The 26022-nt window shown below is 44.7% G+C and overlaps 1 protein-coding gene across 2 annotated transcripts in view; it reads right to left on the reverse strand.

Annotated features, from left to right (window-relative positions):
- The window catches only part of itga11a (integrin, alpha 11a), a 54511-nt gene that overhangs the window by 14625 nt on the left and 13864 nt on the right, over positions 1-26022 (reverse strand). For both annotated transcript variants that reach the window (XM_086139989.1, XM_086139979.1), the window contains exons 3-19: positions 17626-17738; positions 17097-17188; positions 16811-16925; positions 15819-15946; positions 15602-15750; positions 15381-15525; positions 13954-14119; positions 12399-12469; positions 10104-10248; positions 9337-9485; positions 6524-6667; positions 4009-4212; positions 2835-2965; positions 2493-2659; positions 904-1043; positions 250-360; positions 46-131 (exon numbers count right to left, since the gene is read on the reverse strand). In XM_086139989.1, the coding sequence (XP_085996115.1) occupies positions 46-131; positions 250-360; positions 904-1043; positions 2493-2659; positions 2835-2965; positions 4009-4212; positions 6524-6667; positions 9337-9485; positions 10104-10248; positions 12399-12469; positions 13954-14119; positions 15381-15525; positions 15602-15750; positions 15819-15946; positions 16811-16925; positions 17097-17188; positions 17626-17738 (2256 nt within the window). The remainder of the gene's footprint in view (positions 1-45; positions 132-249; positions 361-903; positions 1044-2492; positions 2660-2834; positions 2966-4008; positions 4213-6523; positions 6668-9336; positions 9486-10103; positions 10249-12398; positions 12470-13953; positions 14120-15380; positions 15526-15601; positions 15751-15818; positions 15947-16810; positions 16926-17096; positions 17189-17625; positions 17739-26022) is intronic.

Below are 26022 nucleotides of genomic sequence, written 5' to 3' on the forward strand. Positions count from 1 at the left end.
TCGATGTTTACTTCGGCGCGAACCGAGTCGGCGTGTGTCCCCTACTTTCGAGTCATCAGGTCGGTCGTGCTCTGCAGAGCCAGGTCGGGGATGCAGCGGTCGTCCTCGTCGCAGCCGTTCCAGAAAGGCAGCTAGCCAAAGAGATGGCTGTTTGTCAAATCCATCAACCCGATTCGACCAAATGAAGTCATTCCGGCGAGCGAGGAGGAGGAGGAGGAGGAGAAAAACGTGCCGCCGGCGCTTCCTCACCTCGGTTCTCACGACCGTCGGCCAGCCGTCGTCGAGAACCGGCCCGTCTTCGGGATCCAGCAGGCCGACCTGAGCCGCGAACACGATGGGCCTCGCGTAGTCTGTGGTCTCCTAATGGGGAAACAGCAACGTCAACATCGATCCACAAAGATCCGGTTGTGATCGGTTCTCGGTACGCCGTGCCGGTGAGCGTTTCGGTCGATGCGGGTGTTTTCTACTGAAATTCAACACCGTTAGTTTTCGTTTGGAAAAGAAAACGAAACAAAGAAAACCATTCAATGAGGCGGAATACCACTTCAAGCGGAGTAGAAAAACGTAAATTAACCCCCCCTAAACCCCCCTTCACCCGACGGCGCTGCAAGAAAACACCAATGCCAGAACTCTCAAGTTAGTCATGGGTATTTAGTTGGACTTTTGTCCAGGGGGAGGGCGATTTAAAGGCATTCAAGGTTTTGTCCCATGGAAACACCTACAGCTATTGCGGTTATTTCACGGTACATCAAAATTCGGGATTCATCAGCAAAGAATTCAACCCAACCGTGAACATCGAAAATCGGGTTCAGGTTAAGGTCCGACCCCTGACACGGTAACGCGATACCCGAGGTTGCTCTTTTTAGCACGTGACATGTATGACCCCCGGGAGAGCAAACTCACCATGACGTGAAAGTAGATGTACTCGCAGGTTTCCTCTCCGGGGAGCAAGGTGAGGTTCTGGGGCTGCAGCCTGCCGGGGTTGTCCAGCACGGCACGGGGGTTGAACCGCCGCTCCAGAATGGAGACGTTGTATTTGATGCCTGACGGAGAATTAAATAGTCACGGGGGGAGAAGGAGGAGGAGGGGAAGCTGCGAGGGATCAGTCGCCGTTTGCGTTGAAGCATTCTGACGGGGATGAGTCCCGCTAATGTTGGCGCGGCGGGGCTGACAAATGGCAGAGGCGGCCCGCGGTCAATGATATCACCGCGGTGGCGCGATTAGCATCAATCACCGCGCGACCGACGCACACAAGAATCCGAACCACGCGGCTCGTTCTTTGTAGTAAACTCCAAGCCGCACTGTTAAAGACGCTCTCCGTTTACTAGCCTTTTTGAACGGGGGGAACGAACTTCAACCGCCGCGGCCGGCTAACGAGGGGGGTCGACTGCGGAAGTACAAAGATCCTCCAAATATAAATAAAAAAAAAAAAAAAACCTTCAGAAGACCGGATTTCGACCGATTTACTCCCGGAAAGTTCTAACATTGACTTTTACAGTCTTTCGGGGGGGTTATAAAGCCTCTCGTCGTCGTTGCGCGGGCAACGCTGCAAATTAGAGCGGCTTTTAAAAAAAAAAAAAAAAAAAAAAAAACTCATTTGAAAAGTATTCGCGCTGAGCGTAACTTCATTAGGAACGGTTTAATTTTAACAGGCCACAAAACAGGAGCCCATCTGTCGGGCGTTACGAGGTTGCCAGACACGACAATGGAAATTAAATAAACATGCCCGAGCTGTACGCAACTGGGGGGGAAGACAGGATAACTGCCTCTTTACTCCCTCCGCTCTTTTTTGGCACGTCTGATGGATGCGATAAAGATGTCGAAGGGGTCGAGAAGGTTAACTCGGAACACGCAAGCAGGCACCTCCGCTTCCCCGGCCCTCCTTGAACGCACGGTGAAACCGGAGCCGGTTGTCGAATCTCTTCAAACAAACTGCGTGAGGTGAAATTCCCGCAGAGGTTAACGCCGCCGATCGGTCAGAAAAGTTAAAAAAAAAACAGGGGCGAACGGAGATAAAGTCGTGGTCCGCGGCTCCGGAGCGGTTTTAGCTGTTTCAGATCTGGAGGCGGATCGGTCTCGGGAGCTTGTCAAGAGCCATTTCGCTTCGGCGCCGCGTTGAGCGGGAGGTCAGCGCTATCGCAACGTTGCGGAGCCGTCGGGTCCAGAACTCCAGTGTTTGTCAGTTTGGCAGGATGATTAAATGTTCCATATATTCTGATTTTTTTTTTTTTTTGTTCTCCCACTTTCTCGTGCTTTATCCAAAAATGTTATTATCCAAACAATCACCGAAGAAATCACGGTATCATTAGCAGACATTCTTCCCGTTTGCAGATTGGGTAATTCCTGCAATGTGTTGAATAATTTCGCTCCGCACGAGATGAAAAGGGAGGGTTATTGGGTTTGTTTTTTTTTGGGGGGGGGGCGGGGGGGGGGGGGAGCAGGAGCCTTCGCTGGGACGCTTTCACAGCGGTGGGTTATTTGGGCTGGCTCACCGATTTCCTGCGTGGGCGAGATGGCCGTCCTGGCGGTGATGTTGAAACACACGATGGCCGACATGCAGGTCACGTCTTTACCGCCGCGCTGACAGTCCTTCACGAAGATGTTGACCTTGCTGGGCTCGAACCGGACCGTGGCGTATATCCGGATGACGCTCTTGGACCTGCGGAAGAAGGGGGGGGGGGGGGCACAACCAGCGCATTGAAGGCGGGGATGAGTGAACTTTCCTTTCACGAACGTCACAGATGCAATGGCCGACTGTCTCGGGTTTGACGTCCTGTGAGAAAACACGACTCTTCGAGCGATATCCTACAATGAGGTTATTTATCGGCGCTGACCAGAGGAGGACGGCAGCGCCGAGGGAGCCGACCGCCAGGTCCACCAGGCCGTCCTGGTTCATGTCCATCATCCCGTGGATGCTGCGGCCGAAGTACTGCAGGCCGGGGGCCAGGTCCGCCGCCGCGATCCTCTGAAAGGTACATTGTAGAAAAGGATTTTGTGATAAAGCGGAACATCGACTTACGGTCGCCCCGACTTATGAGTTTTCCGAGATGAGAGCCGTGACTTGAATTTTTTTTCGCTTTACGATACGAGCCGAGATCTGAGTTAGGAGCGAGCGTGATGACACGCAAACATGGTCGCCCCTGTGCGTAAAGTGATGTTAAAAACAGTCGGATGCACCACCGGTTAGCTCAGCGAAAATGATGGAAAACATGAGAGAGGTGTGCGTTTTGTCGACTTTTGTCGACTAAATTGTAGCATTAAATGCAAGGTAAAAACACTTAAGACCAGTTTTATTTCTTTACATTCTCTTTTTTTCTTATTGTTAAATCTATATTTTATGTATATGTCTGTACAGTGTCGTTGGGTGTGGAGTAAGGGGCCTTCAATGAAATGAAATGCACTACTATCATTATTATTTATTATTATTATTATTGTCAATATAATTATTTTTCATTGTTTCTTTTAAATCTGTGTTTTCTGTATATGTATACATCTGTACAGTGTCACTGAGCATGGAGTAAGGCGCCTTAAATAAAATGCATCATTGTTATTATTATTATTATTAATAATAATATTATTATAAATATTTTTTTTAAATAAATTATTGTTTTTGTTCCTTTTTTTAAATCTGTATTTTGTGTATATCTGTACAGTGTTGCTGAGTATGGAATAAGGTGCCTTGAATATAATGCATTATTACTATTAATATTATTATTAAATGAAATTATTTTTCATACATTATTTGTTATTTATAAAGTACATTTATCTTCTTTAAAAAGACAAAAAAATCGGTGAAGTTTTCTGGCAGCTGGCATGGATTAATAGCATTTTAATTAATTTCAATATGAGAAAACCAATGGACGTGCTCGAACGAATCAAACTTGTACGTTACGTTTCCAATGTAGATGTTCCAGCACAGTGACGTAAACTTAATAAACACTTCCTATTTTCTTATTCAGCAAACCGTCAGCTGGTTTAAAGTTTAAACAACCGGCTTTTACCACCGACCTGTTTGTACTTGCGCAGGATTCGGTTTTGCTGACTGAAGAAAACGTAAACGGCCCCTTTGTGCTCGTCTTCCAGCGGCGCTCCAACCACCAGGTCGTTGAAGCCGTCGCCGTTCAAATCGGGCGTCGGGGCGAGAGACGAGCCGAAGCGGGCGTTCTGGCCGCCGTTGTGGATCTCCAGCGCGCCCTCGAAGACGAAACGATTCTGGCGGGAGGCATGAAAACGTAATGCTAAGTTTCTATTTTAACACAGGAATGCGCGGTTGTTTATCCTTCGGGGTTTCGGATTAATTAACTCGGAGAACAATGCGATTCGATTTCGATAGGAGACCGGAGTCTCGCCGCCATCCGATTGTTTTTTTTTTTTCCTTCTTTTCTGAATCCTGTAAATATCTGAGGGCCATCCCGATGTTTTGACAGGATAATTCGATGCGGGATTTCGTCAGACATCGGCCGCGAATAACCGACAAACAATAACAAACAAAGTCGGGGGGAGGGGGGGATATAAAGACGTTGCGGAACCACGCGATGAAAAAAAAAGAATTACAACAAACTCCGAAAAAAAAAAAAAAGTCCTCTTCCAGACCGCGCTACTGTCTGTCAAACTCGGGATGCGATGATCGGGTCGGATAAACGCTCGAAAACCTCTGTGCGGAAATATTGTGGGGAAAAAATGTAAATAATAGTGCTATCGGGGGAACATACCGGGCGTAATACAGAAGTCAAAAACAGGCCGCCGAGAAATCCCGCGCGCTTTCGCCGCCCTCGTGTTTCGACCTCCGTCCGTTTATTTAGACACCGAGATCGGAGAACATCGTCTGAATCCGCCCGGCCTCCATCCTGCCCCCATTATCTCCAAACCATCTCTAGGCCACATAATCGTGGTCATCATTTACGTAAGGAGGGGATACAAACAAAAAATCGCGGGGATCTCTCTCGCAATCAAACAGAAGACAAAGCTCGGGTTGCCGTTTGCGTTTTTGCCTGTTTGATCTCTTAATATCTGACCCGTCTGTCACCGGAGGAGGGGGGGGGCGAAGAATTTTACCTCTGGGTCATAAAAAGAAAACTGCCCTCGGGCCGCGGTTTATTTATTTAGAGAAGAATTTATGATTGTTGTCCGCGCAGCGAAAAGGAAACTTGACCCTCCTTAACTAAACACAACGAAGCGACATAAAAGCAGCGCCGTTGAAAGTCTGCGACTTAAATCTTACTTGGGTTGAAATCCTTTTTTCTTTTTTTAACTTTCCCGTCAGTCCCTGAATCGCAACGCTCTTTAAAAACAAAAAACGTCCGAAGGATGAAGGGGAGCCATCTGCCAGTGTTTGCTCGCTCTCTCCCACCCGACGGCTGAGCTGCTGGTAATTGACGCCTGGCTGGAAAAAGTTTATTTTTAGAAATTAAGGCGACCAAAAAAAGGCAGGAAAAAAAAAAAAAAAATCGGAGATAAATTCCCTCGATGAGGTCCGAACCTGCTCCGATCCGCCCTTTTCCACCTCGGCGCCGGCCGAGATGGCCATCGAGAGCGGCCTTTGAAAAGAGACGATAATTTCCGAGAAAAAAAAAAAAAAAAAAACGTCATTCCTGAAATGAACCAGAACTCGAGGGGTCCGATGGAAAATCTCCAAGTCTTTAAAAGCAACAAAATAACAGGATTTTTTTTTTTTTTTTTTTTTTTTTTTGAAGGAAAGATTCCAGACAAAATGGAGAAAAGAAAAAAAAATAAAAAGAAAGAAAAACAAATTTCCAACGGTAGTCATGCATATCATTGCTCCAGTTGGCATTTCAGTTCATTTGGCAGGCGGAGCATGACATCACCCCCGGACTGGATCGAGGACGGAGGGGTTTTTAACTCCTCGGCTACTCTATGCGGGTAAAAAGAAAAGAAAATATATATTCCGAACGCAAACCGCATGGAGGTGCAGTCAGCCTCCGTAACAGACGCAACAATCTTCTCATTCGATCGTCGGGACGAAAAACCGATCATTTCTCGCCTCGGTTTTTAGCCTTTTTCGGTCAAAGCGGTTGGTGAACTTACCCACGACGATCTCTGCTCTTCATTGCCGACATCTGTGAAAAATTTTACGCCGAATATCGTTTTTTTTTTTTTTTTTTTTTTCCCCCCCGTTCGCTCCGTTGCGTTCAGGTGCACGCGCCGGATTCCTGCATCATCGCCGTCGGATCATTTTCACAGGCCGCGTCTGTTCGAGCTCTGCTGCGGTTTATGTGACATACCGGACGCTCGCCGGCTTTCAAAGAAAGCTTTCAAAACATTTATTGTTCCAATAAGCGAGACGGAGCAGGGGGAACGTTTCCCTTCCACCGAGAGAGTTCTCACTCTCCAAATGATTCGCAGGACGTAAAGCCCGGAGGAGGCGGAATACTTTCCAGCTGAGTTCATCCCGCACGTCTAATAAAGCTGGCACCGCAGCGACCCCCCCCCCCCCCTCGCCCCCCCCGGTCCGATCCGGACCAGGTGTTAGCGCGAGGACGTCCAGGAGTATCATCGTACCCACCTGCTCCGTCACTCTGTAAATGTAAACCTTTCCCTTCTCCAAGCCTCCGCTGAAGAACATGGGCGCTGCCACCAACAGGTTGTCGGTCACGTTGTCTCCATCGATATCCAACGGCGCGATCTCGCTGCCGTAATAAGAGCCGATCTGAGGAGACAAAAAAAAAAAAAGGTCTAATTGGCATGTCGTCGACAAAGTTGATGATTCTTAAATTTCCACCCTTGCGTGCGTGTCTTAACCCTCGTGCGATCTTAGCATTGTGTTTTGTCCTACGGGTCAAAAATGACCCATAAGACAATCCTTGTACCCCAGTAGTGCACAGCCCAGATGGAAATATACTGCTCAAAAAAATAAAGGGGACACTTGAAAAACACAATGTAACTCCAAGTCAATCACACTTGTGTGAAATCATAGTGTCCACTCAGGAAGCAACACACATTCATTTTGACTCGTTTTAAGGACATTACATCAAAGTTGGATCAGCCTGGAGTTTGCTTTTACACTTTAATTTTGAGTGTGATTCCTAATCCAGACCTCCATGGGTTGATACAACTGATTTCCATTGATCATTTTTGTGTGATTTTGTTGTCAGCACATTCAACTGTGTAAAGAGCAAAGTATTTCATAAGAATATTTCATTCATTTAGATCTAGGATGTGTTTTTTAAGTGTTCCCTTTATTTTTTTGAGCAGTGTATAAACAAAAAAGAAGTATCACTTTTTCGAATGAAAATTTAAATATAATATAATATAAATATATATATATAATATAAAATTTCAAGTTGGAAAAAAAGGTTAAGGTATTTTTTTCTACAGCTAAACATGGTGGCGGGTCGCTTTTGACCCGCAAGACAACACAAGGGTTAAAAAAAGAAGGAAAAAAAAACAGAAAAAGTCAACTCAGCACCTTTTATTTATGAACTGTCATCCCCGAGCAAATCTCACCTATATTTAAAGATTACATCACGATCTTCTCCGCCGTTGTTTTTTTTTTTTTTTTTTTTTCTTTTCTTCGGAAACACATGTCGTTTGATGATTTACTGACTCCGATATTGTAAGCAAATGTCGGGCCTGCGTTTCGTTAAGGCGAGCGGACGGAGTCCTGACGCATCAGACCGTGGAACGGTCACAAGACGGATCACGGATACCGGTTTTTCGGATCAGAAACATCTGCCGATTTAAAAAAAGAAAAAAAAAAAAGCTTTGTTCCCGTGTACTGCGGGATCAGGAGGGGTTTCAGATCAGAAACATCTGCTTTTTTTTTTTTTTTGGACTAGCCGCCGCCCGTCGACGTGCGTTCGCGCGATGATGCCGAGATCGAAACGTCAACGTGGATTACGGGATTAAATCCACACGAGTGAATTAATCCAACGCTGTTTTTTTCCTTGGCGGGAGGTAAGGCGCGACGCGTTCCTATCGTCCGGGCAGCGGCGGATGGAAAAGAGTCGTTTTCGGGTGAGATCGAATATCACAATGAAAAGCCTTTTTTTGGCCGATGGTCTTTTCCAAGCACAGAAAGTATATTTCACGTCAGGAAGGCAGCAGTTAGATATATAAGAGCGAGCGCCAAACTGTTGATGCACGAAACAGAGACAACCTCATACTGAAGTTTACTGGTGATTAGACGTTTTGTCCTTATCATGTGAGACGTCGGCGGGGCCGTTTAAAGCGGTTTCTATGACATTACCGGCGGCTATTTGGTGGAAGTGGTTTTCAACACGCCATTAAAAACCGGACGGAGAAAATAAAAACCTCTGGCGGGAGGTGAGAGACGGAACCCATCAGCACCTTCTCATGATGTCACGCGGGATATTCGGAGTTTTGTCATGGGGAAAACATAAGGAGGTGTCCGATATTGAGTCTGTCAAGCCGAACGAAGGAGCGTTGGGCCGAAACCCGTCGTCCAACGTCCGCCAAAAAAAACGTGTTTGGCGACGCCTGAATGCGAGGATTAACGTAATTTCCGGATTATAAACCACTGCTTTTTTTGCACGGCGGGTTAAACAATGATGTGGCAAATTTATGGATTTTTTGGGGGGGGCTAACGCACTTCATGCCGGCGAAATATTGAGCCTCGTAATATTGGAAAAATGAAATTACTGTGAAATTATGAGGTTGTTCAATTCCGAGACCGAAGATGACGACTTTAATTGTTTTATTGCGCAGGAGGAAGACGAAGATAGCGATCAGCTGGAGTGAAAAAAAAAGGATGGACGGACTTTTCCTTGTGTTATTTATTATTAATGTTTTTCATCAGCATATGTTAAAGCCACTGTTTGGATAAAAGCACTTCCAGTATGTATTTGTGGATGTTACCACTATGTATTTGATTAAAAGCTTGAAAAAATGTTTCTGTGTGAACAACGTGGACACCTACGGCCTATATATATATTTTTTTAGCCTGTGCCGCTTCTATTCAGGTGTGCTCAATAGTCCCGAAATGATGGTAAATGTATTATAGCGTGTTTTCCTTAGTATTGGCCTGTTTGAGATCCAAAAAGCAAGTACATCCTCCGCTAAAACTCCAATTAAAAGTCAAGTACAAAACTTAAATGAGCACAAATTGACATTCCCTATTCTTATAAATGGGATTAAAAAAACTCCAGTGTTAGAGCTTGTTCATTGGAAGAGATCTGCAAAATTGGGATCTTAGATAGCCTGGAAATCACAGGACACACTTTTTGGTGTTCAGTCTCAGAAAATCAACCGCTCCAAACTTTGAAAGTCAAAGAACGAGGGACTCGATTCCTGGTATTTTCGGGGAAGGTACCTTTCAGCTATCATTTGGCACCGTGGGCGGAATTTGCCGGTTATTACCTGCTGGCCTTTGAGGGAGTGCAGGATGGTGAGGTTGCCCGAGTTCTTCAGGGTGAAGATGATAACTTTGCCCGTGTGGTTGAAGCGCGGCGCTCCAGCGACCATCAGGAGACCGTTCTTGGCCGACACCACGGACGTGACGGTGTAGCCTGGTGAACCAGAAGGGACAAAGAGGTAGTCTTACTCACTTCTGCGAGTCCAAGGCAAGGAGGCGACTATTACTGATGTTATCGTTGTTTATTTTATAGTCCATTTTCTACCGTTGTCTGTTTCAGCCCGTAAACAAAACAAAATTTGGAGTGACAGTCGGATTGTGATGCGAGCGGCCCGCTTTAACCCCCGCCGGCGTGCTCCGCCGTTCCCCCGTGCCATCGAGATAAATTTCATTGTGGTTTTGGAAAAATACAGTGAAGAGGAGTTGCAACATGAGGAGTCAAACTCATTTTACACATAGCTGGATGGCCTGACATCTCCAATTACGTCTCCTTTTTTTTTAATTATTTGCATATTAACTTTTGCCATAAAAAATTGGGCCTGCACTTAATATTATTAGCCCACTTTCAACTTAAAAAAAAAAAGCTCCCATTGATAGTCGGGCAGATGAGCCCGGAGACAAACCGCAAATGGTAAAAGCAGATGTCTGTGTTGGTGGAGTAAGACGGCGTGGGTTGTCCAAGATCGCTAGAACAAAGAAGTACCGCGGCCATGTGTCCCTGGATGAAACCGAAGCATTTCAACGCGAGGTTCGTCGCCCGGCCGACTCTTACCCAAGTAGGCCCCGTGGTTTTTCAGCTCTTCGGGAAACTCCTGCGTGTAAGAGGACTTCGGAGGCACCACCTTCCCCTGCCGAGTCTCCTTCAGCACGGCGCCGTTCCAATCGTACGCCCCGACGGCGCCCACCAGAATCCCATCCTGGAAGGTGAGAGGAGCGACGGTCGTGAAACGGCGCCGCGTCAGAAACAACCGCGACCCGCACAGCATGGTTTGGTTATGTGGCCAGTATTGTCGGTAGCCTCTGGAGGTGTCTGCCGCCAATTTTGCCTCCAGGAAGTCCCCTCCTCCGGGGGAACCTTTGGGTGTTGCATTGGCCCGGTTGGTAAGGGACCGTGACAGGGATGGGTTCGACACGAGCGCCAACACCATTAAGTCGACACGAAAACAAACCGTCCCCTGGCGGGAAGGACAACCCAGGACGATCAAACGGGTGTACATGTTCTTTTCTCCCTGCACTGCAAAAACCCCACTGTTCGCTACCTCTACTGATTTACATCCCACCACGAGTCCCGGAGATCCCCGGCACAACAGGCCAAAAGAGCTTGGACTTCTCGTTGGTCGATTTAAGCGCCGATTCTATCCGAGAAGACAGCTAACCGGTGACCACTATAGCTTTTAAAAGTGGCTCCTCGCAGTCCACAACATCAGGTGATGTCCGTGGGTTAGGAGTTGTGCCGAGCACCTCTGTCAAACCCCATGGAAGCATAAGGAGGCCGTGACTGGGTGTAGGACCAAAAACGGTTCCAGAAATCGAGGTCAGCCCCTGGTTCCTGCTGTCCCGACACACGGTGAAACGGCCTACTTCCCAAAAAGAAACGGGGCGACTGAAGTGAACGCAAACCACACACGCGTCAATCTCGCTCATACCTCATTTCCATCGACGCCACCGCGTGGCCAACCTCCTCCGGCGCCGCTCCCAAATGTGAACCGCGTTATGGTTTTTCAAACGAACCCCCGAATCAGGTCACACAAAGGAAACGACGACGGCAAGCGCAATTTATTTGCGGACGCGAGTATGGGGGGGGGAGTCCTCTCCCTTCCATGGTTCACCCTACTTCGCATCACTGACGTATAGGGTTTCTTTATTTAATGAGCTCATTTTTTTTTCTTCTCCTCTCTTATGAACACAATATGCCCACAACACATTTTCCAGTGTTTGAGGAAACGTCGGCAGGGCTTTCCGATTCGGAATTGTGTGCTCACCGAGGGCCTCGCGCCGCACGGCTCCCCGACGGCCAACATTAGGCCTGGGCGGTTTGGTCAAAACGGTCTCCATGGCAAAACGCGCGAAAAAAAAACCTTTAAAAAAAAAAAACAAAAAAACTGCTCAGACGGTGACCTATTTCTTGCAGTTTCACACGCTGGCCACGTGCCTCCTCGCTTGGGTTGGGGAGTCAACTCCGATGGAGAAGTCATATAAAAACTTTAAAAGAGGATGATATACTGTTAAGTATCTTTACGAGCTCCATGTACAAATGTATTTGGTTTTGCAGTTAATGCGGGAAACAGCGGTAATAAAGGGACGGACTCTCGGTCTCCTTCACCAGGAGTTGTTCATGGGAAAATTCTGGATGGTATATGGTGAGAGGAGTTGGTTGTATTGGCAGCGACAAAAAAAAAAAAACAACATCTGGCCCTCAGAACATTTTATCTCCTAAAGCCCCGACATTCTTTCCAAGTTATCCGACTTTCAGCCGGCAGGTTGGTGCCGCGGAGCATCTATGGAATCTGGCCGCGCCGGCAGACTTTCCGACGGTCACCGACACCCAGCTGCAAATTCCGCTTTTGTATTTATTTTTCATCACAAAAAGAGGGGGTGGGGGGGGGGGCGAATATTTATTTTCCCCCGGACAAATCACCTCCGAACCGGTAAAACGTACAAACGGGGCCAGAAACAAAGGCCTTGAACCGCCGTAAATTACAACGTACAGCAGGTACATCGTAGGAAAACTCGCTCCGTCCTTCCAACCCGTCCTGCAGCAGAAAGTTCTCCACGCATCTCGCTAAAATCTCCCCCCCGATGGGAATGTCTCATTTCGCAAAAAAAAAAAAAAAAAAAAAAAAAAAAAAACGTGTCTTCCGTGTCAGGGTCTCCTAAATCTGGATCGCCAAAGCGTCTCTGGGGCGACGCGGCAAGCACCCCCGGGGAGGAGGGCTGGAAAGTGATAAATGATACGTGGAGAGAGGACGGGGGAGGAGGTGCCATGTAGCAGAAATTGAGACAACGTGTTTTGCCGTGCACGTTGACGGGAAATACGAGACAATTTAGCATCGTGAGGACGCCTCACCTCCACGTTGTGAGCGGAAAATCCAGCCTGAGACATCTGGAGTCCAAACGCCGTCCCGTTCTTGCTTGTTCCTGCGTAAACAAGCCAGGATTAAGAGATCTGAACCTCGGTTTCCGAGCGACCGGTATTTTACCAAATCGGAAGACGCCGCCCGAGGGGGGGGGCCGGGCGAGTGTTTGACGCGATCGATATCGAAGGCTATTGCCGTTTGGGTGTGATCGATCGCGACTGCCGCCTCAGGAGTTTGTCGATTTAACAGTCGATCGAATTAGACCGAGTGTCAGGACGCGTTTGAAGGCAATCTAAAACAGCAAATTACTCCGAAAATGCACATTTTCCTCACAAAAACCAGATGATGAAAAGCGGTGCTATAAAAGTTACTTATTTCATTGTGAAATAAGATGTCGAAAATATAGATATGTCTCTCACAGGCTTTCTGGTTTACTTCTGGCAGCCGGAATTACAGCTGAAGTCGTACATTATTTACTGGCTAGTGTTTACCACAAACTGGCTTGTTCGCTTAAATATTACATTAACAGCAATATTTCTGAATTAGTGCTCATTTCTAGATGAAAACAAAAACAATGTACTGTAATTTCCGGACTATAAACCGCAACTTTTTCACAAGCTTTGAACACTGCGGCTAATTTCTGGATGTTTTTGGGGCTAACTAGCTTCATGCCGCTATGTTACAGGCACTGTTTGGAAAAGAAGCATTTCCAGTACGTATCTGTGGATGTTACCACTATGTATTTAATTAAAAGTTTTTAATTAAAAAATGTTTCCATATAAATATCTCATGTTACAATGTGGACCCCCGTGGCTTACAGACAAGTGGGGCCTATATATCTACACAAATTTATTTATTTTTAGCCAGTATGTCTTATATTCAGGTGCCCTCAATAGTCCAGAAATTGCGGTACATTTATTTATATATAATACCTTTACTTAGGAGTTTAATTTGTTCTGTGACCGAGCTCGTAACTCAATATCAAATTAAATTTCCGTGTTGTAATGAATTGAAATTCTATTAATCCGTTCCAGCCCCCGGTTTTTGTTACGCGTCTTTATAGAAAACCCATTTTTATTTCACTTATAGCCTGTGAGGCTTATATTCAGGTGCGCCCAATAGTCCGGAAATGTCGGTAGATTAATTATGACGCGTTTTCCTCAGCATTGGCCTGTTTGCGATCCAAAAAAAAAGGCATCCTCTGCTAAAAGTCCAATTAAAATAAAAGTCAGCACAAAAAAAAAAGTGAGCACAAATTTAAATTCCCTATTTTTATATGGGCTTGAAAAACCTGAAGTGTTAGCAGTGCTTCCATACAACTTATTCATTGGAGTAGATCTGCAAAATTATGATCTCCCTCGCATAAAATAGTTTTATATTTAAAAATCCACCGACTAACTACCCCTCCGCCCAACGTTATAAATAATCTTTCTAAATTAAGCACACGGACACCATTGAAATATAACGTTATCAACCTGACAAATGACAAAAGAGAAGCGCAGACAGTTATTCAACTCCCCGAGTGAAATAAATCCACGGCGAGACCTTCCAAACTGAAGATGCGCTCTCCAAGCGCGTCCACGATATCCTTCAGCGCCGACTCATCCGTCACGTTGAAGAAGTGTTTGTCGTCCGGGTCGCTGGCGATGTGCTTGATCTCGTTGAGGAAGGCCTCGGGGTTGATCCCCCTGCGGTTGTAGTAGCCAAGAACCTGCGGAGGGGGAACGTGGAAAAAAAAAATTTAAATAAAAAAACAAAAAACAAAACTGTCAACGCCTTTATGAAGTGTCTGTGAGTGTGTGTGTGTGTGTGTGTGCACAGAGGCCAAGATTAGTAACAGGTGCCTGATATGAGGCGGGATTAGTGGGCTAGCCGGCTAGGCTAACGTCAGGCTCACCCCAGAATGGTGTACATCACTACGGTTTTTACATTTTAATCGCCACGGTAACTTATACGGTGAAGCTAATCCGCGGCGGGCCGAGATTAGGAAAAGAAATCGAAAATATGAAACCTCCACTTAACGAATTCTCTTTGAAAATCTTAAAAGACCCCCCCCCCCCGCTGTGCGCGGGATTTCAGCTTAATACACTTTCCCATTAAAATTCCTGAAAAAAAAAAAAAAACCTTTGGACTGGAAAAAAAAAGTTAACAAATTCTGTTTTATGAAATTTTCAACCGGTTAGTTTTTTTTTTTTTTTTTAAGGTTTAAGCAGCGGGGATATTGAAGCAAACGTACAGGCCTCGAGGGCACGATAGGTCCGGCCTCATTCGTCCAACTAGACACGCTTTCATTCGAATCTACCGGTTATCTGAATGAGGCGGCGATATTTATACGTTTTTTTTAATTGTTTGCACGGGTAGGGCTTTAAATTGGATCGCTCCTGCCGTCTGCAGTTTGTTTTCGTTCCGCCGTCTCGGCTTCCCGACTTTGTCCGCGGCATCTGCGTCGCTTCAGTCTGCATTATAGATTTGTGTTTATTGGGTCGCGGATCCAGGAAATGTCGAGGTTGCTTTGCGACGCAGGAAATAGATGGCAGATGGGGAATTATTCAAAAAAAAAAGTCGCTTTTTTCCGTGCATCGTTGTGGCATTACACAATTCGCAGCCTCGTGGAAAAAAAAAACACGTTTCATAATTTATCACGTTAATATACAGATTTAACTTTAAGGATCTTACTCCCGCCAGGTTTGCAGCCTCCTGAGATTGACCCAAATTCCCCTGGATGGGATCAAGTGTTGCGGTAGCGGGGGGGGGAACCCACGGCAACGGAAACCGTAGAAACGAGCGCTCCAGATGAAATCATTAGCACCTTTAAATACGCCTCCCTGGGTGAGCCTACTTTTATTTTGGCCTTCCATCTTCCAGGGCCTGTTTCATTCACTTTCCCTGCAGATTTGATGCCGGTGGATGAAATTAGCAAAAGGGTGGAACCGCCAAAAAATCTCAGGGATCCGTTAGTCCGGCGCACTCACGGCGATGGCGTAGCGGGTGATGCCGTCCTTCTCGCTGTCCTCGATGGCTTGCGTCAGGTCGTTGCTGTCGTGCGACTCGCCGTCGGTGATCACTATCATCACCTTCTTGGCGCCGCGTCGACCTCCTTGTTTGAACGCTTGTGAGCTGTTGGGAGAAGGCACGTTCGGTCACGTATGTGTGGCGGCGACGGGCGTATGTGTGTGATTGTGTGTGTTTGTACCGTGCTGTGTTGATGCCCAGAGCCGTGTTGGTCTCTTCTCCACCCCTCTGGTTGATGCTGCGAGCCCTCTTCACCACTTCTTCCACCGACTTGTAGTCGCTGAGTTTGAACTCGTGGACGACCTTCTCGCCGTACTGGACGACGCCAACCTTGCCAGAGTAAACGGAACGTCAGCGACAACCTTGCGTGGATCCGACGTGCTTTGGGCGCCGCAAACCTGGATTTGACCCGGTCCGATGTAGAACTTCTTCAGAATGTTGATGAGAAAAGCCTGGACTTCGATCCAGGGGTAGATCGAATTGGAGCCGTCCAGCACGATCACGATGTCCATGTACGTCTCGCATCCTGCGGGGAAAAAAAAAGAAATCGAAGCTGTCATTTGGAATCCCAGGTGACGTGATATGTTTCAAAACCGGCTTTTACATTTAATAGCGTTCAGAAAACCGGAGTGGACCTGTGAGACACATCGGTCAATTTAATTGGACGGAAGATTCATTGTATTAAACCAGACACTGAAATCGGTTCGTTGGGTTATTAAATAGCTGAATGTTAATATCCGAAAAGAAAATAACTAAACTAGACAGACATAAGTTTTTTTTTGGTTTGTTTGTTTTTTGCTCGGGGCTCTAACAAGCACAATCATTCCTCTAAACTTTAAAAACAAACAAAAAAAAAAAGTACAAATTGGCCAAAATAAGCGATGCATTTTTCATCTCTCACATCCAGTGAAAGGAAAATGTGGGCAACGACATTCGATTTGATTTTTATATTGTCGTTTAGTTCCAGATGTGTATTTTTCACCCTAACTGTTCCTTTATGTTGTCCATTATTATCCCTGATGTTGTTGCCGCTGTCTTATTTATTTATAGATGTCTCCCTATATTCTGTTTTCTGTCTCTCTAATTATATATTATTTTACTTTTTCATTTTTTTTTATTTCTTACCCTATGGGGATCAATCAAGTTGATCTGATCGGTCCGATTTTTGATTTGCTCGGTCTGACGTGAGCTTCACGTCCTCGTGTTCTGGTCTGATGAAGAATCGTTCGTCTAAAGTAAGCGACCGATTCGAAAAGGCGCCCGCGGAACCGGATGCAAAGCGAAGTCAAGGACCGCCGGATATAATCACGACCAAAATGGCGTCCGGTCGACGGTCCGCGAAACGATTTCACGTGGAAAGCGCCGGGAAGGGGAGGGTGTGAAAGCTCACTCTGAAAAGCAGGCGCGATTGTTCTGGAGAACTTGAAGCTGGCGTTGACTCTGGAGCAGATGCCGGTGCTGTAGTAGGAGCTGCCGCACTCGTAGGACCACAGCGGCCCGCAGGCCTGAAACGTGCACAACAACATCAACGGGCGATATTAAAAACCAAAGAAATAACGCGTCGGGGGGGAGGGGAAAAGCTGCAGCTGCAAAAACAAAAGGCGTCTTGTGTCGTCGGTCTCTTCCATCGGACGGTTTCCATCCGAACCCGGGGAATCCTTTCAAGCGGGCCTCACCACAAAGCTGTTGTCCTTCGGGTTGGACGCGAGCGTCATGCCCAGCCTCATCTTGTCCTTCCGCTCCGAGACGTTGGTCAAAGATATCCTGCCTGCGGGTTGGTGGGCGAACAAGGGATGATCTCAGATACACAAATAAAAAAGAGTTTCTCTCACAGGGCCAAACAGAGCTTCCAACATCTGGGACTCTGCGGTTTGTTATTGCTGTCTGGCTAGCCAAAGCAGATTCTGTAGACAGAACTCTTAAGGTTTACTTGACGAAACGTCGCCGACCTGCGCGGCACATGTGCGACCGGTGCGCGGTGTAAAAAAAAAAAAAAAAAAACACACATGTGGAAACACACATAAACCGCGCACAAAAAAAAAAAAAAGGGGGGGGGGGGGTAAAAAGGTGGAATGATTGGTATGGTGCCCACTGCTAACCTCACATATGCCGCCGCGATGTTTACGGAGACGGATTGTAAAGAAAATAAATAAATGACATGCTGTTTTCATTTCAATCCCGCGGTAAATATTGCAGATACCATACCCAGGTTGAGCTTGGAGCAACCGTTCCCGTTGATCCGTTTGCTCAGCGAACATTTATACACGTCTCCCGTCTGGTATGGACCGTTCATTTCGTACGGGGCCCCCACTAATAACCTGTATAGAAGAAGAAAAAAAAAAAAAAGCACAGTGAGCAAAAAGTGTTGTTTCTACCGCTAATTTGCACCGTAAACCCATACTGCTTCCTGACCTTTGCATTAAACGGACCCAAAATAATCATAAAAAAAAAAAAGCCTCTGCTGCTACACTCATGTCGTCTTTTCACTGCACCAATAGTTTGTATCTGCTTGAACTTTATACTTCAGATCTCATGGTTTAATGCATATCTCATGGTTTAAATTGACTTATTATTGTCCATTACATGTGGAGAAATTGACAATAAAGACTTAATGTGTATTTTACATGAGTGGTTTGTACATTTTAATATCGTTCATCCATTCACTAGTTTTTTTATTTATTTTCATTTTTATTCCGGCGGCGATACAAGATAAAAGGAAAAATACACAGTAGATGGGTACTATATACTATACAACAAACTATATCAGCAAAATATACAGAAATTCATCAAGCTAATGCTTGATGAAAAAACATAGGCAGGTTTGTACCGTAATTTCCGGACTATAAACGGTTACTTTCTTCACATGCTTTGAACACTGCTGCTTAAACAATGATCCGGCTAATTTATGGATTTTTGGGGCTAACCAGTTTCGGCCACCAAAACATTTAGCCTCGTCACATCAGACCAATGAAACGACCGTGAAAGTCTGAGGCCGTTCAAGTCCGACACTGAAGAAGACGACTTTAACGGTTTTAGAGCGCGGGAGGAAGACGAAGATACCGATCAGCTGGAGTAGGACAAAGCGGGGACAGAAAATGGATGGACTTTTCCTTGTGCTATATACTAATCATCTTTTTCATCAGTGGTGGTATAGGCACTTTTTGGAAAAAAAGCAGCTTTTCCTGGTATGTATTTAATTTTTTTTTTTTTTTTTTTTTAAATGTTCCTGTATAAATATCTTATGTTGGACACCTGCGGCTTATACACAAGTGCAGCCTATATAGAGTATGTACACATATATAGATTCATTTTTAGCGATGCGGCTTATAATCAGGTGCGCCTAATAGTCCAAAAATGACAGTACATTCAAGTAAGGTGCAACGTGTTTATTTTGTAATTTTGCATACAGAGTGAAATATCTGTCCGATGGCTAATTCTACGACAGGCAAGGAGAGGTCGTGGGTTTTAAATGTCGGTCGACCTCAGAGGACATCTGATCAGCTGATCTTCATCGACTCCTTTTCATTTCTACCAGATGACCACGGTGAACCGGCGCTGCGTTCGAGACCGCTATCTTTTCGTGGTTGTTTCTTTTGCGGCTTACGGACTCGCCGCGGTTCAGGAAACCTTCAATCGCTGGTCCGCGATGTAAAAATAAGCCGCCGACGTGCTCCCGAAGACGATATTTATTCTATTTATCCCACGTATGTTTTCCGTCAAACCCTCTGCAGTCAATGAACGTCAATCAAAAGATTGATCTGCTTTCCTTTTCCGAACCAAAAACAGAGCCCCTTCCTGTTGAAACGCTACCCTCCGTCGGCTCCCGACAGGAATAGCTCATTTCTCAGCGGGAGCCGGATCGATGACATTTAAGAGGAATATTAGTCACAGACCACCTTGGGATTTTATCAGGATTCCACAAACTCAGACCTCAAACAAGAAGAAGAAGAAAAACCTGTTGAGTGCTGGAAATTCCTTTCCCATGATGTCACCTTGTTAAAAGTAACGGATCCCTCTCACGACTGCGCGGCGAGTTGCCTCGCCGAGGTCACCGAAGTCTTATAAATGTCACTAAAAGGTTTTGGGTTACGTGCAGCTAGGGGGAAAATATATGTTTAAAAAAAAGTGTTTATTTTTGTGCTGATAGGAGCACATAGAGAGCGAGGGGCCGCTACAAGTCAACGGATTTCACTTGATTAAATGCCTTTTTATTTAAATGAACACAGTAAAAGAATTATCTTGGTTGATATATGATCCAGCCCCTCTGTGATATTAGCGATTTTATACCCAATCAACACCCATTGCCCGTCGGAAGAATGAAAACAATAGAAAGAAGACATATCTTTACCGCGGACAATCTGATAAATTCATAATTTCATTTAATATTGGTAAAATATTAATTAGATTAAAAACAAAACAGACGCATTTTTTCTCTTCTTCCCCAACATGATATAAGGCAGGGGTGGGCAAACTTTTTGGCTTTAAGGGCCGCATTGACTTTTAAAATTTGACAGACGGGCCGGATCAGCACAAGATACGATACATGTAAAAAAAAAAAACGCATTAGTTAACAGTACATATCAGACTCGTCTGACATTTGCTTTGAAAATAAAAACAGCTTGGTTTTGAAGGCTCTGACGTTTGCTTGCATTATATGCACAAACTAGTTTTTCCATTGTAGCTCACGTCCAGCTCATTCATGTGCATCAGTATGTCCACAGTAGAGGCTAAATCACAAAACCAATCTTTGTCATTCAGCTCAGGAAAATTCTCAAGTAGCTCCAAAAATGAAATAATCTCCAGTTGAGCTCCCACATTCATTGATTCACTCATTAAATCATTCACATCAAGTATGACTTCTGTGCCAAGCGTTGACGGGCCGGATTAAAAACACCAACGGGCCGGATGTGGCCCGCGGGCCGTAGTTTGCCCACCCCGGATATAAAGTGTTGATCAGAAATAAATAAAGGCTATATATTGCCAAGCAGGGTCCAGATGCGATCTTGGAAAAATATCAAGAATACAGAAGGAATTTAAACAACTGAAAGGTCCAAGTGAAAAATCACGGAGGGGGGCGTCGTGGGCAAAAAGGGAGCCGCTCGTAGCTCAACGCCGACCGAAAGGAAAGACATCCGACACCGCTTTATTGCCAAAGCAGACCGGGGCCGACCTCCCGCGTGGACGTCTGCGTCCAAGTCGAACAATTACAGGGAGAAAAAAAAATAAATATTTTTTTTTTCTTCCTTGAGTTTTCCAGTCCAGTTCAGTCCAGGGACCCATCTGGTTCTCCAATACAGTAGATGTTAAATCAGAAGAAAATAAAGACAGAAAAAAAAAAAAAAGATTGGCGTGACATCATATGGTACATTATCACGATTTCATTGAAGTCAAAAGCCACTTTTAACACAATAAACATCTTGCTGCAACTGCGTATATATTCTTTCCCGATATTGACCGTATTTTCCCCTTTGGTCTCAAACCGGGTCCCAAAAAAAATGTTACTTTTTTTTTGGTATCTCAGCGACGGCCAGAAGATTATTGTATCCATATAATGGTGATAAAAGACTCTCGGCGTTCAGCAGCCAGTGTGTATTTCAGCCCCGCAACAAAGATCACAAGCTCCTGAGTAGCCAGTGAAAGAAATGAGATAATAGATGTCGGCAGTCCGACAGAGTTTTTTTTTTTTTTTTTTTTTCTTTTTCTCTCCGGAGGAGCAGCTGAGTTCAGACCGCAGCTGTGTAAGAGGTGTCTGATGTCGGTTTAATAGAAAACTTCCACTGGCGAGGTCTCATCATACATGAATGTGGATAAAATCATTATTATCTGCAGCTCTATGAGATTTCAGAAGGACAAAAAAAAAAAAAAAAAAAAAGGAGGGAGGAGGGGGAGGGTCTCCTTTTGCAGAACTCTCGACTCCTGACTGTTCTTAAGGCACAAAGCGGAGTTAAAAAAGAAAAGATTTTAAGACGAGCGAATGGTTTTAAATGAGATGGACAGCCTTGAGTTTTGCCAAAAAAAATTTTAAAAAAAAGGGAAAACGGGAGGTCGGCTAGCTGGGATCTTTGAAAGGAACATCGGGGACGACATGAACGACTGTCCTCCCGACTCCGAGCGTCGTTTCATTAGTGGGTCGGGGTTTCGCAAATGAGACGGAGGAAAAAAATAAAAAAGTATCACGTCTAACGGACGTTCAAGGACAAAGCGTAAACTGAATTAGTAATAGGATGTGAATTTGAAATATACTGCTCAAAAAAAATAAAATAAAGGGAACTCTTAAAAAACACAATGTAACTCCAAGTCAATCACACTTGTGTGAAATTTAAATCGTCCGCTTGCGAAGCAACACTTATTTATTTTTAAATCCGTGTTTAAAGGAAGTTACATCAAAGTTTGATCAGCTTTGTTCCACTCCGAATCCGGACCTCTTTGATTTCCATTGATCATTTTTGTTTGATTTAGTTGTCAGCGCATTCAACTATGTAAGAAACAAAGTATTTAATAAGAAGATTTCATTCATTCAGATCTACGATGTGTTACTTTTTTGCGTATATGAGGGGAAAGTCCGGGGGAGCAGCTGCTGCTGATGTTTACAGTACATTTTCCATGGAGAGCCGGCTTCGCTTTTCATGTATACGTTTGATGGGGTGTTTTGTGTACATTCTACTTGGTCAGTGTGTGTGTGTGTGTATGTTTGTCCTCAACTTGTCTGAGTGTGTGTGTTCTGGTTCAAGATCCGATTCTTCCTTTTCCTTTTCTTCTGATACCTGCTACCATTCTGGCTCTCTTTTCGCGGCCCCCCAAAAAAACGAAGGTTTTAAGTCATAAACCTGCGATAAAGTAAATATTAAGTACTATTTTTATTATCTTAACATTAATTATAATTTATCATTTCACATTTTTATATGTCAAAATTTATTTTCTGTATTATTCATGATATATTCAGATGCTATGATCCAGGTTGGATTTTTCAGCCATTTTTTTCTATTATTATTTTCACAAGTGATTTCATTGACGCAGTCAAACTTGTTTCTTTCATCAAATAAGCTGTAATTAATAAAATCTATTAACTTTTACCAGTGTTTCATTAGTTTTTTCTTGTAAATACAAATCGCCCCAATGCTTCATTTCCCGGTCCGGTAGCCAGAAAAAGTGGTGCGGTGAAAACAGATTCCAATTAAAAAAAAAAAAAAAATTAGAATTTAATTCCAAATTACAAAGCTATAATTCACATGGTAAAAATACAGCTCGCGTCTAGACGTCCAACACCGGAGAAAATAACTCGACCCGAAATGAATTCTCAGGATATTTACTGCCATGGTTACCGAGGAATACAGGATTTTGGGGTTTGGAGGAAGTTCCATCTCCAAGCGCAGGCTGTCATTAATGCGGTCGTCCTTTTTCGTATTTGGAAGGAGGCGACGTACATGGCGTGAGACCACATCCCCGCCTCCGAAACACGAGCGCGCTCCTCCGGCGATGCGCTCGCTCATCACATTCCTGTTACCTGCGACTATCGGATACGTTTCGTAAACATTCGTAAATCCCACAAGCGCGCGAGTGGAAGAGCTAAGAACGGAAAGGTATCGCTAGCGTTGTGTTTACTTGTTATGAGCCGTCGACAAGGTCGCTCCGCGTGTGGTTTGTTTCCCCGTCGAGGCCGGGAGGTTTCGAAAAAGTCCGATTAGCAGCTTTGCGAATGAAAAAACACGAGGGGCCGCGGGTTTGGGGTCAGGGATGGAGGACTCCTCCAGCTCCCGGCAGCGATGCGCGGCTCGCCGCCGTGTTTGTGCGTGAGAGGTCAGCTCTGCGCCGAGGAGATCTGGTAAGGCCGTGGAAAAATAAAATAGCGGAAGTGAGGGCCCAAAGGTTCGAGCGCGCCGGGACTGCGTGACCTGTCTGTTTGCGCGATCCGAGCCCTTCGACGAGGGGGGGGGGTGGGGGGGCGAGAGAACCGGCTATGACGGCGTTTACGGCAACGTCATATCCAGCGCAACAGGCAGAGAGGTGAACTCGGGACTTCCCTCGCCTTTGCGAATGTCCGTTACCATGGCAACGAACATTCGGGCAACAATACATCAATGTGATATTTTCGATCTTTATTCAAATACCGTTATTTCCGGACTATAAGCCTCTACTTTTTCCGCACAGTTTGAACACAGCGGGTTAAACAATAACGAGGCTAATTTATCGATTTTTTTTGGGTGGGGCTAACAAGCTTCACGCCGCCAAAACATTCAGTTCTGACACTGAGGAATAATTAATTAATGTTCAGAAGAAAAACATTTCCAGTACGTATTTATGCATATGATTAAAGGTGAAAAAAAATGTTTGTGTAAATATCTCATGTTACAACATGGACACCTGTGGCTTATAAACAACTGCAGCCTAAACATGTATACATTTATTTTTTAGCTATGATGAGGCTAATTTATCAATTTTTTTTGGTGGGGCTAACAAGCTTCACGCCGCCAAAACATTTAACCTCAGAATTTCACAGTTATTTCATTAGTCCAGTCACTGGACCAATGATTTTACTGTTCAATTCTGACCCTGAAGGATAATTAATCAATGATTAATAAATGTTCAGAAAAAAAACATTTCCAGTACATATTTGTGGTTGTTACCAGTATGCATTTAATTAAAGGTGAAAAAAAATGTTTGTGTAAATATCTCAGGTTACAACATGGACATCTGTGCCTTTTAAACAACTGCAGCCTAAATATGTACACATTTATTTTTTAGCAATGACGTGGCTAATTTATCGATTTTTTGGTTGGGCTAACAAGCTTCATGCCACCAAAACATTTAGCCTCAGAATTTCACAGTAATTAAAGAATAATTTATCAATAATTAAAAAATGTTAGGAAAAAAAAAACATTTCCAGTACGTATTTGTGGTTGTTATCGGTATGCATTTAATTAAAGGTGAAAAAAAATGTTTGTGTAAATATCTCAACTGCAGCCTAAATATGTACACATTTATTTTTTATTCTTATATTCAAGTGTGCTCGATAGCAATACATTGACATAGAAATTTAATTTGTGCTTTCACCAAGCGTGTAACTCAATATCAAATTAGATTTCCCAGTTGAAATAAATGGAAACGCTGTTAATCTGTTCCAGCCCCCTGTTTTTGTTACGCGTCTTTATGAACAACAACTGCTGAATAAAAACATAATAAAAGAGAATACAAAGAAATAAACTGATCTTAATAAGTGTTTTTACCTTGAAGATCAGACACAGACTGCCGGCAGCGACGGAGGAGGTTTGGGGATATTTTCATTTGGCGTTCTATCGCTTAACTTGAATCGCTCGCCCCAGACTTAACGCTAAGATGTGTTGCTAAATGCAGCTCCCTTTGTTTCACTTTATCACTAAACCTAATTTAGCGAATGTCGCTCGTCTTTTTAAAACGTCCCTGACCGTCTTCGAATGAATCCTCCGATGCCTCGTCCGTCGACGTTCCCCAAATTTTCCTGTCTTCTCACAAACGACGCTCTCGGTCGCAGTATCTCGTCAACAACACCGGCGGCTACGTCGCTGTCAAACGCTCGCAAACTCCCTCTCGCTCGTAACTCGGACCTCTGCTTGTATCATACGGTGAAAAACACAGAGCGACGGCTCGTGTATCGGATGATTCTGGAGTCGATGCGCTCGAAAATCGAAGTTCCACTGAGAATCGGGCATTAAACCGTAAAAAAAAAAAAACAACGGAAACGAGACCAATCTTTCCCGAGGTCAATCTGATAATTGAATTTGAAATGGTGAAATAATATGAATTTTCTTAATATTAGAGACAAATACAAAACAGCCACGTTTCTAGTTATTTTTTTCTTCTTCCCCCAACATGATAATAAGGTGTTGATCAGAAAGAATCGAGGTTCCAGTGGGAATTGGAAATCAACCCAGGGACTTTGGGTTCCAAAACAACCAACCAATTTCCAACAAATACAGAAAACTGACACCTAGTTTCACAGGCCGCATCAACACATCATTTGTTTTGGTTTTTATCAGAGAATGATGAAAAACGACTTCACGTATTACGCCGCGAACTGAATATGAACAGGTTTTGAACGGTCTAAAAGGTATGTTTTGTTTGTCTAACATTCACAGATGCCGGTAACGCTTTGTCCGAACAGGCTCCCGTCAGACGCCGCTAGTTTCCTGAATTCAGTCTTCAAAGGAAGCGTTTTGGACTTTTAAGCACGCCTGTCTTACTTCAGCCTCGGGTCATAAAAGGCTGTTTTCTGACATGGTCCCTCTCCAGCTGCGACCCTGTTCTTATTCAAACACACAGCTGATGGAGACGACTGTGGAAAAGTTGACAGAGCGGCGGTGTTTGGCGCGGTGGGCAGCGGCGGCGACGGTAACGGTTTAAACTCCCCTGACAGCTCGGCTGCGCTGACGCTCGAGGGGGGGAATGTGGAGGGTAAGAAGTTAAAAAGGCCGTAATTGTGTTTCTTGTTATTCATAGCGCTGAGCGTACCACTTTTAATTTCGCTAAGATGCGACTGTTGCGATCTGACTTTTTTTTTTTTTTTTTGAACGCTCTGCCGAGGGGATTAAGAGATGAAACGATTCATCTGCACGACGAAGCCGTATT

The sequence above is a fragment of the Fistularia commersonii genome, chromosome 3 (assembly GCF_037954325.1).
Source record: "Fistularia commersonii isolate RoL2024-O1a breed Wild chromosome 3, RoL_Fcom_v1.0, whole genome shotgun sequence".
Classification (NCBI taxonomy): Eukaryota; Metazoa; Chordata; class Actinopteri; order Syngnathiformes; family Fistulariidae; genus Fistularia; species Fistularia commersonii.